Consider the following 16,292-nt stretch of genomic DNA (forward strand, 5'->3'; position numbering starts at 1 on the left):
GGAGCTGCTGAAGTGCTTAGCTGAGAGCTGTACGTTTTGATTTGAAAGGTCTGATCAGAAGCATGTTAGCAGTAATGTTTCCCCTGTTTTAATATATATGTACTGTGTGGTTATGCAGAAATTACAATAATATTATATTAAAATTAAAAGATACTTCTTATCCAGACATATTTCTGGGAGGGAGCAGAGATGCAGAGTGCTGATGTCCCTTCTGGGACTGTTGGGATTCTGGATCAGAAAGTGAAATGGTTTCTCTCTCAAGTGAGAGCAGAAACAGTGTGTGACTGTGGTGACTAACAAAACCTGGAGCTCACCGAAGTCTGGTGTTCTGATCCGCAGGAAGCATTGCGGTGTGTCTTGGCCATGCAGCCCCTAATCCAGTATCAAGGTGTCTTCTGAGATACCAGAGAATAAATCAGGGGAAGGCTTTAATACTGCTTTGTCATATTGTTGCTACACTATGTTGGCAGCTTTTTCAGCTGAGAGAATATACACAATAAATGGGAAGCTTTAAAAAGAGTTAACTCAGAGATCACTTAAGAAATTTACTTGTTCAATGTACATAATATGTATCAATATACAATTGGACTGGTTTTTTCCCATGCAAAAATGATAAAAGCTGTTGTACTGTCCTTCAAATTTGCTTTGGCAACTATAAGCCAATTCCATTTTATTAAACAGCTCTCTTTCCTCCTAATATATACAGAAATGTTTGCGGTATAAACATCTTAACTAGACATCTGCTTTTCCCCAGATATAAAACACAGTTAACTTTTTGCCCTGTTTCTGTTCACTGGGGCTGATAACTTTTTCTGCTGGCCAGATGAAATAAAATTGGTTTTTGTACCAGATGCAACACAGTTCAGTTTTGCATTACGCAGGTGTTCCCCCAGCTGGGAAGTGTGGAATTGTGCCATTTTGCTGAGATGATGGTGAGGTTTAGAAATGTGAGGGCGTTAAAAATAATTCTCTGTGTTAACAGTGGGCTTTGTCCCTGGTGGGCTCCATATGCTGAACAGCTGACTGGGGCAGCAGCTGTTCTATATTTTAATAGGAGAGTTATAAAGTTAGAAACATGGATGATCATTCAAAACATAAGCAACTCTTTGCAGTCATGGAAACAGGATTCAACAATAAACTTGCATTTGTGAACCTTCCAAACAAAATAATCCCACTGCACTGTGTTCAGGTGGTCTTGGGGAAGTGAATGAACTTGCATTTCTATTTCCTTAAGTTCTGTTTACTCAAAGTCCTATTTTTTTTTACTTTTTTCTCCCTGTTTTCTATTTCTGAGAAGATACTAAACTTTGCATGTGATCCTGATTTTAGATTATTCTCCAGCAGTGACAGGGATTTATATGTGAATCTTTCCTGGAGTGCGTTATTGATAATGGTTGTGCCGGTAGAATATAGCAAAGGCTGAGCAAACACTTTGCGCTCATATAATTTCTTGGGATTTCAGTGTCCTTTTTAACCCAAGAAGCTGTTCAAACTCTTGTTGTGTGTTTGCTGCAGCTCAGTCTCCTTTACAAGGAACACATGAAGTTATGCTTTTTTGGAGAATCAGATGAACCTGTGGGTTTTCCTCCTAACAACACAGAGGTTTTCTGGCACAGTGCAGTGTACAAAAGCTCTCCTTGTTTGGGCTCTGAACTATCTTCTCATTTTGATTATGGGCTTCTTTCAGACACTCACTCCATCAGGTACCGCACCCCTATCCAAAACAATACCAACCACCCCCTTCCAATTTTTGCACAGCCCTGCTGTAGTCCCTGGATTGCTCTGCTTGCCTGCTTGTGTTTTGTTTTGGAGGGGCTGCTGTTATTTCAGCTCCTTGCTTCCATAAAAGTGCTGTGATTAATGTCATGCATTGGAGAGTGGTGCCCACACCCAGTGACTACGTGTAGGTATCAACCAACACATAGCAATACAATGGCAAGCGGCTCCTGAGCCCTGTGATAACCTCTGATGTGGCTAGCTTGGGCCATAAATGCTCTTATATAGCCCTGAACACTGCAAACAGATGGGGAGCAGGATGGTTGACAGGACAGTTTGGGGGGGGGGGGGGAAGGGTTAAGCACAATCTATGAGAACAATGAGATATGGAGTAATGAGTGGGCTCAGTATGGATTGGGCATGTGCATAAGCTCCAACTATCTCTGCTGTTTGTGCCATTTCATAAGTATATAAATGTTGTGGTTTATAGATATATAAAAAAATCAATTTTGGGTCATTGTCAGATAAGCAGAGATTGAAAAGCGCTGGTGATAAAACTGGCAGAGAATGAACATAGAGTAATTCCTCAGGGCAGAATCTAGCAGCTTGGGGATGTCAGGGATGACTTGTGGGTGCTTAATTCACTACAGGGACCAGCCTGGTGCCCTGAAAGTTCCAGGACTGAAGGAGGTAAAGCTACTTCAGCCTCCTCTGGGCACCTACCAAGAGAAAACTGCCCATCTTAAACCTAGAAACAACAACAAAATTGATTGTTTCTTGGAACGGGCAATGCTGAATTACACAATTTGGCAAGTTAAAAGTCAGTGTAAAAGAACAGTGTTAACGCTGAGGGCAGAGAGGGGGATGCTTGAGGGCCAGGGCAGCTTGTTTGTGAGGACAGACTATGTAGAGAGAAAATGTTAGTTGACAAACTGAGTATGGAAACGAACATGTGCTGTTTGCCACAAGAATTGTGAGGAGGAGGGGGAGGTGGTCAGAGGCGTTTTGCTCAGTACATGTGTGGGCTGAGGAGCTGCCTTTCAAACCAAGTGGATTTGTAGTAATGATGAATGGGGAGGAATCCCTTTGGGGAGAGGAAGGAGCTTCCTACAAGCCAAACTGATACAAAGAGTTTTCACCATAGAATACACCAATTAAATCCCTCTACGAAGCAGCTGGGGCTGTATTGGTGAGCTGCTCTCTACAGAGAGGGATGAAGGCTACCTGGGTCTCACCCCACAGCTCTGGGGCCTCAGGCAAAGAAACGCAACGCAGCGCCAGCACTATTTTCTGGTCTATGCTACAACCATGTGCTTTGACCCTTTTGGCAGATGAAGTATTTGTTTAAAGCCACAAATGACTGCCTGAAGGAATGATCATTGGATAATAGGGTCTTGCTCTGCAATTTGTCTGAGCGTGGGGGATGTGTCACCCTAAACCAGAGCAGTTGTGGCCTGTTCTAAGTTTTATATTCTGGAGTGAGTTTTTGCTTTCTTGCTGTGCAGGACTTCTGGATGCCAAGTCCTCCAGCAATGCTTATTGCCTCTCTGGGCACATCCTCTGAAAGCAATCACTGAGGGTGACTGTAAATACGAATCAGTGGGTCTGCATCACAAGGGGTTTTTTTTGTATAATCTATGCACTATTCACAAATATGCAAATATTTTCTACAGAAAATGAATTTTAAGTAGAAAAGAGGCTCCTTCCTGTAAATGAGCAACTAACTAGCATTATATGTATGTTGGTGTATTTTTTCTTCTTTTAATGACGGTAAACCTGCAACTCAGTAGGTAGTATGTTTGTCCCTCTACAAAGGAATTGTGGTTTTAGTCTTCCATGAACTAATACCATATGGACAGATATCTGGTTCATTCTGACTGCAGAACTTGACGGGGCTTTGCTGACTCCCACAGTAGCTGACAATTCAGCCCTCTAATGCGGCCTCAATAATAAACTACCTTAAAAAAGACTAAATACAATATGGTAAGTGATCTTTATTAAAAATTTTGTACATCAAAAGATTAACTACTATGTTTTAATCAAGAAAGATTTTACATATTACAAAAGATGTTATTAGTTCTTGAATTAGAAATAAATTTTATGAACACTGTACATGATAAATCTGAGTTGTAAGAGCAGGAATAGGACCGAGTGCCTGAAAATGATATAACTTATTATTGCAAATGCACTCAATTATTAGTATACAACATAATATTTCTGGAAAAATAGCATGTTAACTTCTGTCTGAAAATGCTGTATTCCTTTAACCAGTAACTACCAACAGTGCTCTGTCTGGAAACGCTGTATCCCTCTAACCAGTAACTACCAACAGTGTTTTCAGGAGAAAGCATGGACACATGTGCCCTGCGTGCTGATTTTCCATTTGGAGTTTCTTTCCCTGTCGGAGAAATTTTCTTCCTATGGTCTATTTTTCTTGGAGAGAGCAGAATGTTATTCTGTGGTATGGTTAACGCAATCTGCATATAAAAACCCAATGCAAAATGTTTCTCACAATGTAACTTTGCCTCCAACCCAGATTACAAAAACCAACTGTGATAGCACATAAATGTCTACAGAAATAGATTTTTATTGACCATTATCTTTTGTTACAAAATAGTTAAAAAGAAATATATTTTAGCTTATCAGATAACCATTACTTTGTGTATCACTCATACTACATTTTTTTTTTTCTTTTAGAGATTGTCAGTGTAGCTGCATTAGCATTTGAAATAAAAAGAACACCTCATAATTGAATGACCTTATTTGGCTAGGAAGGATGTGTGAAGTTTTACAGGATAGTATGAACGTACAGTTTTCACACAAAAGTGTAGTATGTATCTAGTCCAAGAAAGGTAATAAAAAAGATTTAAATCTTTATACAGAAAGTGACAATGCCCATGTTATACTATGGAACACATCTACTAATTTTGAATTACAGGTGTAATGTGTGGATTAAAGATATCAACTTACTAAACAAATCTTAAAAAAAAAAAAAGAGCAGAATCTATAAATAAAATAGTAAGTGCTTTCTTTAAGATAATATTCTTTGGCTGCTTTAAGTGCCAGTGAAGGGTTATTGAAAACCACTAAAATGCATAAGGTCCCACTATTATTGTTAATCTTAACACCGAGCTTGTACGATAATTCAAACTGTTGACTGTTAGCATCTCCAGGTCCACAATGTGTTCTCTTGGTCCTGATAGTGATTTCACCAGTACAAGCATTGCACTTACGGCGCTTGTTTGCTGGAAGAACAACAGAAAAAAAAAAGTTTAATTCTGTCGAATCTAAAACGATTTCCTAGTTACTAGCATGAAGAGAGTGCCTGTGTCTTACTACACAGTAAAAATGCTCTGTCTCAGCACAGAGATATATAATGCAAGTATTCTTTTAACATTTTTAAATGGCCATGACTAATCTCACACCTGGCTTTGCTGCAGGGAACACTTTACCTGACTAGGGCTCAGAGGAATAAACTGCACAGCAAAATCTGTTTCTGGTTATGCTGCCTCTTCTAAAGGACATGAAAAGTGGTAATCTATCCCAGGATGGTCTTTGTTTTTATCCCCATCTATCAGCTTTTAAAATATATGGAGAATAAGTAAAACAAGAGAGATCTAATATCTTTAACAGTGATGTAGCTTGTTCAGTGGAGGGAAACTCTATCTCATGGTTTGTAGTCCAGAGGAAGTCGTGCTCCCCTTATAAACACTGGGAATTTTTGCAACTGGTATGCCTATTGCCATCCCCATATTGTACTGCTCTGAAGCTCTTTTCTCAGTCTGGGATCGTGCTGCTGGGGAACATTGACAGGCCTTGTCTGTGGCATGCTGCTAGTCCATTAAACAGTTTTGTAATATACTGATGATAATAAAAGGGTAAACTCCATCTCTCCCTTTACCTACTACAAATATTTTCTCACCATGTCAAATAAGGGCATACAGATGAATCCAATCCATCTGCTGTATCTGAAACTCAGCTCAGAGTTTTACTAAAACAATGGGAATAACTTTTAAGTAAGCCTTTGTTTACCACAGTCCCTTAGCAGGAATAAACACACGCTTCCTTATTTAAGGCTTGCGATTTCTTGTTGGGTGGCAACAGAAGATTGGAATTGTTAGTCTAAAGAAAGTCAGTCTGAAGGAAGGCTAGGTTGGGGTTTAACCCAAACTAGAGCTGGAGTGATCTTTTTTTTTAAGCAAATAACTGCTTGTATTTTTGGGGTAGGTATGGGGTTTTGATCTGTATTAAATCCAGAGAAAAGCACTGGATTATAAATTATACCAGAACAAGTGAGATACACAGATGAGTAGTTCCTTGTTCCCATCTTGGGGAAATGTGATTTACATAGGCAATGCCATATCTTGGTACACTTTGTGGATGTACTATCAAAACTTCTGAATGTTCAGATTTGAAGAAAAATAAACAAAAGTGAAACCCTTCCAATTAATGTAGTTCTGATTGAAGCTTTTTGTGCTGATTGTTTTACTGAGTGCCAAGCCACATATGAAGCAAACAGGATTTCCCAGGAATTTGTAAATATTACAAGTGTCCAAGAAAATCAGATTTCTTCCAAAAAAATCTTAAAAAGCAGATGTTATAGACACTTTCACTCATGTGTATCTACTTGAATGCGTTATACCAACAGGAAATACTGCTATTGTAAGTAATTTAAACTTTTGTGGTTTTCTGGATTAGTTGCAGCAACATGGGGAAACAGAGGTTTAAGCATGTCTCAACACAAAACCTTTGTAAGTTGGCCTGAACTTAGCGCTCTAGAAATCAGTGCCCCATCTCAAGCTACTATTGATTTCTTTACTTTTTTTATAAAAATGAGAAATGTGATTAAAGTAATTGTAAAACTTTCTTTTAATCCTCCCCTAAATACAGGTATGTGGTGTGTTAGTACAGAGTGAAAAGCACAGAGATATCTCATTTGAATCCAACATGGGTGTCCCAGGATTGCTAAATGTTCGTGATCACTACTAGTGTTAATTTGAAAGAAATATTTGGCTCTCAGTTCAGAGGTTTCAGGTACAAAAGTAAAAGGCTTTTCAATATTAGGAAACTAAGCACATTTAATAAGGAAGCATCAAAAAGCTGATAAACCTTGGGATGCTGTGATAATCTTACAGGGGATGTTTGATGGGTTTGTCAAAATGGCAAGATGCTATAACACTTAGTAGCACTGGTGGTTTTTATAGCCCGCTCAGGGTCCAACTCCCACTGATACTTACTCTCAGGTAAAATTCTCCATTTTCGTTTCCAGACTTGATCCGGAATGTGTTAATAGTATTAGGGTAAATAGTGGTTGCCTGAATCTGGAAGATATCGGAGGGTACTGTTCTGTCAGAACGGATGCTCATGTATTTGTACACAACAGAGTAAGGCAGCTCTCGGCAAATGGCATTTGATACAGGGCAGACACAGCGGCTGAAAAACAAAAAAGGATGAAACTGTGATAGCTGCAAACAAATGGTACTTGCTTTCTGTTGTATTTGGTCATATTGCCTGTTGAGGAGGATCCTGAAAAATGAAAGACATCTTTCTCTTACTTCTCAGATGTAAGGACGTAGGGCTCTTGACAAGGATTTCTTGGGTAACAACGAAATCCTCCATGGTAATTCCAGCAAATTTCATCCTCTCTGCATTCATTCGTAGTCTCGCATTCATTTATATCTAGGAGGAAGGAAAAGGGGCTGTGTCAAAGCAGATGGAAATGGGTTTGCTGAAAACCCACAATGTCTTCAAAATAACAACAAAAGGTACCTGCTTGTCATCTTTACCCTGCTTTTCTAGGGCCTGGCTATAAAGGATTTCTCTATGCAGACATGTTTATTGAGTGTTAATTAAGCCTGAAGATTTTTTAGTTGGCTGAAGATGCACGTTAAACAAATGTAATGAAACTGTAGAAATACTTTGGCAAACAATGATGTTATAGCAGCAGGTATCTTGTAGACAGAGAAAGGTTTGAAGGAAGAATTGTGATTTCCTGCCTTCTGCTGGTTCTCATCTTTAGTTAGATGATGAAACACTAGCAATTAAAGTGCTTAGTTAATGGCTACATTTTAACTAAAATAGCCTTGAAAGGAATAATGAAAACTTAAATTATTGTGTAAAGCAGAGCTGCTTCTTTTGCTTGGGAAAATAACCCTGAATAGAGGTGGGGACTGTCAGACTTGCACTACATTAATGCTCTATTATCCTGAGTGTCAGAACCCCACTAGTGTCTACATATATGGTATCCTGAAATTAACAGTGTCATAGAAAGGGTTTACTTAAATGTAATCTCTCGGAAGGCACAAACAGATTTTTAGATGGTCAAACTACCCAGTCCACAATATTAAGTATCAACTGTGGTTCTTAGGAAGGGATAGAAATTATTCTGGATTTTTATAAAAAGCTATTAATAAAAAATGAGTTATTTCCTCATCCCTTCTGTCAATAATTAGCACACCTATTTATGTCTAAAAATAATGACTGTTAAATTGGGTTCTGGATCACAGAAGCAATAATTCTTGCACTTAATATGTTGTTCTGCAATATTCTCTAATAAGATGCAGAGATATTTAACACCAGTGAGGAAAACCTACAAACTTCAAAATTTTGTCATTCAGTGGCACCTGACCAGAACATTTCTTTTTCTAAACACAAATTATCTAAGCTGCACAAGTCTTGCTTTTTTCCCCTCTCCTGTTATCAGAAGAGCTGTATCTTTAATTTCTACTGTGGCTGGATTTAGGAAAAAATGAAACATGATATAAAGCTGTGTTTAGTGTCTGAAAAAACAAACAAACAAACCACAAAAAAGGCCTGATTTTTTTCCGAGATATTTATCTCTGAAACTTAGACTTGCTACCTAGACATCCAAGACAAGTTTTATCTAAGGGTTTCAACAACTGAAATTTTCCTAGTAATCTCAAGGACTTAAGAGTTTGAGCTGAAGGAATCAAATAAGAATTAATATAAGATAGACAATTAATCATCAAATGCTTTATCAACCTATCTTTTGCTAACATAATGATAATTCTGTCCTGACAAATATTTAGATAGCAAGCATTCTTAGTCTTGCCTGAAATGGTGTGATTAATAATACAGTATTGAGACTGCTAAGATGAGACACTTACCTTGACATGTTCTGCCTCCTACTACCTGGTATCCCTCAGGACAGACACATGAGAATTTTCCTGGTTCATTGACACACTGATATTGACATATATAACTTGAGGTTCTGCACTCATCAGTGTCTGCAGAGAGCAAGCGATATTAAAGTTCTTGGGTTTTTTTAACATCTACCTTGTTACAGAACTAAATATAATAGCTAAATGCTGGTTCTAACAGGAAAAAAAGAATGAATTCTGTCTAAAAAGAGTAAGTTATCAAAAACCTGAAATATACCGCTTAATGCCTCAAAGTTGCAAACAGAAGGGCTAGTTCTACCTGTGTTTTATTGATAACCTTCCAAATGAGAATCTTGGAACTGAGGAAGCAGAAGCTAAACTAGACTTCAGAACATATTTGGGAAAATAATTCTTGAAAGAATTTATACTTCTAGTATTCCAAAATGTGAGTACTTTCACAACAGACACAGATGTGAGGTTAGTTCATAAGGCAACAACATTGCCTTTGTACTTGTGCCCTATGCTAATGGAGTAGCTCTTTGGGAAAGAGAGGAAGGCCACTTTCTTATCTTCAAATAATATTCAGTGTATACCATTCTCCTTTGCTTTTTTTATCCTTGTGTAACCCTCCGTCCCTTGCTAGAGAAGTGTAGGGTGAAACAGATTTTAACAGTATATGTCTTTAACAGGAAATTAAATTAAACCCATCAAAACTAGGGAATGGTTTGGAAAAAAGCATAACTCCCTCCTACTACCTCTGAGGTTTGAGCCCAGTTCTTGATTTTATGTCAGGGATGTCCTTGGAGGCTGCATACTTGCTGCTCCCTGTTCTGTTCACTTGCAAGGAGAAATAGCTTAAGAAGCTTGGAAAGGGAGCATCTGTAATAGGTCTGCTGGCTTGTTTAGGAGGGCAGTGGTAAACCAAAACGACCTCTTTGGCTCGAAAAGACTGGTAGAAAGGATATGGGCTTTAAGGGTGAGATCATCATGTATCCAAAAGGAGATTAGAGGACCCCTGTGGAGGCTCTGGCAGAGGAAATAGTGTTGATTGTATAATCGTCAGGAGACACGCTGTTTGTATACACAGGCTTGAAAACACCTCAAAAGCACAATTGTCACTTCCTTAAAATAAAAAATTTGAGGTTTTATTTTCAGAGGAACCTAACAACACACAAAATTACACTTGTTTTTGGTTTGCATTCCTTTCAGATTCATTTAATGGTCATCAGCATTAGACCACACACAATTCAAGTGAGTTTGTGAAACAAGTATTCAGAAGCCTTATTCTTCCCAGCTGTGATCTGAAATGTAATGTCTGTCCTGTTTTGCACTTACTATTAGAGATACCCATATCTGAGTGTACCTGAATGCAGCCACTAAGGTGTGCATAGCAACCACATTTGCAAAAATCAAACAATAAATTTCTTAAGGGTTTTGGCTACAAACTGCACCCACAGGGTGGCTCCACTTGAATTCTATCCCTTAGCTCAAAGAAAGACTTCTGAGAAAATAATTTAAAAAAAACAATAAAATGCTCTTCCAAGACAAAAGAAAAATTGCTTACCTTCACAGTTAATTCTGTCACTGCTTAACTCAAATCCTGGATTACACTGACAGATGAAAGAACCCAGTATATTGTAACACTGTTGTGCACATGGGTTATTGGCATCACATTCATTTATGTCTGAAAGGAAAAATTACAGATCTTTATCTTGTGTAGCTGATAATTAGGCTGATTAAAGGGATTAGTCCTCAGTCTGGGTCTATTGCTTAGCAGAAGCTCAGTTGACTGTATCAATACAGATCTGCAGTCACTGGAACAATGTCAGATCTATGCTTTACATTCCATGTAGAAAAAGAGTGTTTTTCCAGGAATGAGAGTTATTCTAATGTGTGATGAATTCTTCCAAAAATGTTTAGTGTGGCTATTAAACTCCACATTCCAGTGTCTCTTTTTCAGGTATGAAATGCCAAGTCTCTATAAATAATTGATATAAGGAACATATACTGATAAGGCCTCTCAGCATGCCATGGTTAAGATTTGAGCTATTTATTACTCTAAAATTTGTTCTTTTAAATTCCATTACAATTATAACATAAGCCTTTGAGGCCAGTAGAGTTTTGCAATGCTGTAAGGCCTAGACCATATTGGGGGAAGGTATGTTTCTGTGCTAGACTTTTTCCATGATGTGTCCATCCTAAGAACATATGTGAGAACACTATGGTATGAGAAAAGCAATTTTTAATAGGAAGTTTATATAACTGTAATCATCTCTGGAATCTGTAACACTTGTTTTTCATAGGCTGTTGACTAACTGCTGCTCCTCTGTAATTTTCTCTGCAGATTTTAGTGTATTTTCCCTTGTATTACTTCCCTGCATGATTTTAATTCATATTTGTGTTTATCAGATATAACCATTAGTAGAGAGCTGTGTCTGGAAAAAGATAGAGTTCATGGCTTTTGCAAATGCTGATATGTCAGCAACAGTCAGTCATTTATAGATACACCTAAAAACTGACAAAGACGACTAAGATCAGGCATTCACAAAAACTAAACCAATGAGAAGGATATTAATTCTCTATATGATGAACCTCCTAGTCTTGAAAATGAGTGGTAATAGAGGAAAACCGATTACAGCATAGTTTTATTTTTTCTTCCTCTCTTTAGTTAATTTCTGGCAAGAGTGCAAAGAATGTACATCATGACAATGCTACCAGAAGGAAAAAAAAAAGCTAGGCAAAGCCACAATTCTGTTTGTTTTTCTTCCAAGAAATATTGACCCACTTTCAATATATGCAAAAGCTGTAACACAAGTGCAATTGGTGCAGCTGTCAAGTACCTCTTCTGCCAGATGACTGTTGCAGATGTGAAAGTCTGTCTTGATGCAGCAACCATTCATGTACAAATTTTCTTCTTAAGATTTACTTCACCTTTCCTTGTATGAGTATGCTTTACTAGGCTGGGAGGCCAGCAGGTTAGAGAAGGGGTGTTTTGGTGAAGCACCTAACACATGCGCAGCTGTCATGGATTTGTGAGTGTAACTGAAAGAATACACCTTGCATTTGAGCCATGGAAAGGGTCAAATAAGTAACAACTTGTCACATGATTACGTTGTATCCACGTGCAACTCTTTTTATACTATCATTTGGTGAAGAACAAAATTCCTCTGGCTTCTGTGCTATGCAGTGTGCCAGGGCACTTGGTAATACATGGCAACACTTGGAAGTAATGGTAGAAGTTGGAAAACCCAGACTGGTTTTTTATATAAAAATATGTATATAGTATAGATTTTATATATATAAAAATTATAGCCATAAAGGAATTCTGACCATCTCCATCACCAACCTGTTGATTTTTTTTAATGGCCATTCTCTCTGTACTTCAGCAGACAGTTACTTTTTATTATTAGTCTAATTCTTCTAGAACAGAACTTAGTTTCAATCTTAACAGAAGTCTTAGTTTATTGCAAGGCTTCCCTTAGTGTTTGCCTTCTAAAGGGCCACTGTCCTTAGTGACACACATTTTCATTTTTAACATTATTTTCCAGATAGTCTAATGTGACATACATGCTTGCTTTCCTCACCACGTTTATCACGTGCTGAGGATAATCACTTAACTGCAGAGGTACAGTATTGCTTCTCCTGGTTTCCAGTCCCACCCTTTGTTAGATGAACTGGCAATAATATCATGAAAGCCAATGACAATGCAAAGCAATCCAGAAGTGAAAGAATAATTAAATCTAAGATTAAATAATTAATATAAACTTCCAGGGTTCCAGTTGCCAAACTAGATGCTCCTCAGAAACCTGCTATGCAAACAAAGTAAGAGGCTTTCGATAAGGCTCCAATTTTCTTTCTAATCCTTCTGTACTACTTGGATCACTTGCAGTAGTGCCTGTCAATACAGCAACTGATATGTCTTACTCTTTGGTATTTTTTTAAGGGATGAAGATACTTAAATTTTAACTGTGGCAAGTCATCTGTCAGTATTTGTGAACTCATGTGTAAGTACATGCAGAGAAGTTCTTACCTACACAGGTGTGGTTGTTGGATGCTAACTGGAAACCAGCATTACACTGGCAATAATAGGAACCAGGAGTGTTCACGCATCGATGGTGGCAATATGGAGGCAGGGTGCATTCGTCAATATCTGAGTAATCAAAAAAGAGAAATTAATTCAAATGGAGTTATGGTAGTTCACTGTTGATGTCTTGTATCTGAAGAGACTGTAGAGTTTATTGCTCTTCCTGAAAAGATGGGAAAAAAGCTTATGTGAGCTAGGTACTGCTTCCATGGATATTAACAGGAATGGTACTTTACTTTTTCTTCCAGTAACTTTTGTAAATATCAGTTTTATGCTGATTGTCTTCCAGCCACTGAGATCAATTTGCATTCTAACTCTATTTTTATATTCAGCTCCACAATACTGCTTAGTCTTGTTTATTTTAAATAGGTAAAACTCCAGAGCTTTTTGTTCTGCTTTTCAACCAAGATTTCTCATGATCAGACATAATGCTGACCAATACAGTGAATGTGGCTTGTAGGTCTCGTTTTTCCAAAACCTTGCATCCAGCACTCCTAGCATGTGCTAAATCTTTTCAGCTCCATTAGGAAGAGTCCACATTTTCTGTGCAAGTACAGGGGAATGGCGAGGATAGAAGATTAATGGGCCTGAAAAGGAAACAGGTTACGCTTCCACAGGGATTCCCCAGAAACAGGCTTGCCTCCCCAGGGGGCTGCTGTTGCTCCGTTGCCCCTCCGTGCCTCTCCTGCATACCTTTCCATACAGCAGCACTAGCCCCTTGTGCCTGACCGAGGAAGGTGAGCAGACTGGCTGCAGTTGGTGCTATCTCAGGCAGTATTAACTGTCCACAGGCTCTCCTTGCAGATTAGCCCTAGTTTTGAGGTGGAGCAGGCTGCTTTTCCAAGTTTCAGCATTCCTAATGTGCATTGGAGCTGGGTTTTCACCTGCAAACCATACAACATGTGCAACAGCCCATTCTTGTACCTGTCTGCATGTACTTGCATTCTCGAGGAGATGCTGCCTCTGTTTTTGTCTGAAAAACTCATTATTTTTTTATTATGCCATAATGCTGAGGGTGCATGTATGTGCAGCAGCCATCTTTGGTTGTGACCTGCTTGAGCTTGGTGAAGAAATCCGTGCCGTGTTCTGTACATGTACACAATGTGAATTTCAAAGGCTCAATGCTCAGACAAATAAGGCCAGTTTTCACTGGAACAAAGAAAGGCACTTCCCATATCCATGCCAGATCTTGAGTTTCCTACCTCCAGCTGTTTCCACCATAGATGTGTTTAAAAAGAGGCCAAGACTTCTTTTATAATGAGGAAAGTGTTTGTTTTAATATCAAGTGAAAAAATAATCTTTAGAAGTTAACCCTTTCTTTGTCAAATTTTCAGTCACTGTTTGGGGCTAAACTTAGCAGTGGAGGGTTTTGGATGGTTCTGAATGAAAAGGCTTATGCTGGAAAATTCCTGGCTATCTGTACAGTAGCAATTGTTGCTGTAACTCTCTTGCTGCAGAGAAAATTTGGAAGTAGAAATAGACTAAATTAGGAGGCACAGTAAATCTCGTCCATCCTTGACTTTTACAGGACTAAGCTCTTACAAATTGCTGTTTAAAGATCTGATTATACAATACAGACACATGAGCAATGCTTTGCTGCTTAGGCACTGCATTTATGCACACAAATGCTTCCAGGATCTGACTTTAATTCAGTGGGAGTTTTCCTTGCAGGATTAGGCACATCAGCTCCATGCACATCTACAGGCAAAGCATTATCTAATCAATTCAGCTAAATCTTCTGTTTGAAGTAATGCTGGAAAGTAATTCATTCTATCTGCAGTCTCATGTTTCAGGAAAGACTATTTTGCAATATGTGAAGAAGCAAATTTTACAATAAAAATCTCTCAAAAAAGACAGAAATTATTAGTGAATTTACATTAAAATAAAATCAGTTGTTAGAAATGAATCCTTTTCTCCCTCTACCTTTAAGCCAAAGTAGTCTGGAAAAATTTCTTTCAAATTTGAGAAACATTTCCTCCCATATGGAGAACCTCTATCAAGATCTGGCCCCAAGAACATTTTCTGGCAAAGTTGTTATAAAAAAATCCCCAAAGACAGGCTTTATTCTGAAATGCTGACAGTACTAAGTGTAGGGATGGACTTACAATTTAGGTCAGTGTGTAATATGTAACACAGGTGTTATTCTTGGTTTTGACCTAAATAGGAGAAGGGAAATTTCGCTTTCCAGACACCTTCATGTATAGATTTAGATGCATAAATGTATTCACATGTAGATAAAAGGATGTATCATTCTGCTGCTTTTCTTTTCAGTGCTGTAATTGTCCTGCAAAACTTTCAGTTAGTGCCATGGGTCTTGACATTAAATGTGCTATTGCACAGCATTAGAAAAATCTAGATAAACCCCACATTTAAATAGGAAAAAAATAAATAATCAATGACCTATCAAAACTATTCCTCTACTTACATTCCAAACTACTCATCCTATTCTTGCACAAAGAACTGAGAGGAATCGGATTTATCTGTGTTTATACCGATTTGACAGGCCAGTTCAAGGCCTGATCCACATCTCTTTAGGAAAGAGATAAGAATTTTTGGGTTGATTTCTATGGCCTTTGGCTCAGAACCCTAAAGAAAGAGCTGTGCCCAGAAATGTAAGTCAGTCTAGATGTGTACTGAAACTTCCCCCATTTCCTTCCTGCAGCTCTTGTTAGGCAGTGACTGCTTATGCAAGGCTTTTTGTATGAGCTTAAAATTAAAAATTCTTAAACACTTGCAAATGCAGGATCTCTAATGCAAAGAAAAAGAGGAAAACCTGAAGTTCTGTTGTTCCTATTCTGCTGAACAGGAAAAAACCCAAAGCAACTGGAACATGTTTCTTCTAGGCTGCAGAAAACCAGTCTTGTGTCTTATAAGAGGCAGTCTTGAATGTTGCTTCATGATGTATATATTTGATTCTCTTATTTCATAGTTGGTTTTATTATCTCTGACAAACCTAAAGCTTAAGGCTGAAGTGCCTATAAAAGCAATTCGTCGATTGAAATAATGATTAAAGAGGTGTTAAGTAGAGGCTGAAGGAGGACTGAAGGAACAGAATAATGGCACCTTTGCATAATATCAACAAATAAGAATGGAATAGGAAAGATGCAGTGTTCACCCTGCACTTGGATTTAATTTAATGCTATACTTATATAGGTCCCAAGGGTGCTAATAGTTTATTTTGGCACAAATAATAAAGTGTAGTGGCTTATAAGTTGCAAATATCATATACCTGCATTCAGAGTTTCAATCTCTTTCATTTATACTTGTAAAACTGAGTACTGAAACAGACTGTGCAAGGGGACTTTGCAGAGCAGGGATTAGGTCTGTGTGAAGGTGGTGCTTTGTCCTGCATATCTGTCAAGTCTCGCTGA

The 16,292-nt window shown here is 38.1% G+C and overlaps 1 protein-coding gene across 2 annotated transcripts in view; it reads right to left on the bottom strand.

Annotated features, from left to right (window-relative positions):
• Positions 1 to 3,695: 3,695 nt before the first annotated feature.
• The window catches only part of EFEMP1 (EGF containing fibulin extracellular matrix protein 1), a 49,571-nt gene continuing 36,974 nt past the window's right edge, over positions 3,696 to 16,292 (bottom strand). For both annotated transcript variants that reach the window (XM_055725361.1, XM_055725362.1), the window contains exons 6-11: positions 12,868 to 12,987; positions 10,402 to 10,521; positions 8,844 to 8,963; positions 7,272 to 7,395; positions 6,954 to 7,149; positions 3,696 to 4,961 (exon numbers count right to left, since the gene is read on the bottom strand). In XM_055725361.1, the coding sequence (XP_055581336.1) occupies positions 4,803 to 4,961; positions 6,954 to 7,149; positions 7,272 to 7,395; positions 8,844 to 8,963; positions 10,402 to 10,521; positions 12,868 to 12,987 (839 nt within the window). In that variant the 3' untranslated portion in view covers positions 3,696 to 4,802. The remainder of the gene's footprint in view (positions 4,962 to 6,953; positions 7,150 to 7,271; positions 7,396 to 8,843; positions 8,964 to 10,401; positions 10,522 to 12,867; positions 12,988 to 16,292) is intronic.

Source organism: Falco cherrug, chromosome 13 (assembly GCF_023634085.1).
Source record: "Falco cherrug isolate bFalChe1 chromosome 13, bFalChe1.pri, whole genome shotgun sequence".
Classification (NCBI taxonomy): domain Eukaryota; kingdom Metazoa; phylum Chordata; class Aves; order Falconiformes; family Falconidae; genus Falco; species Falco cherrug.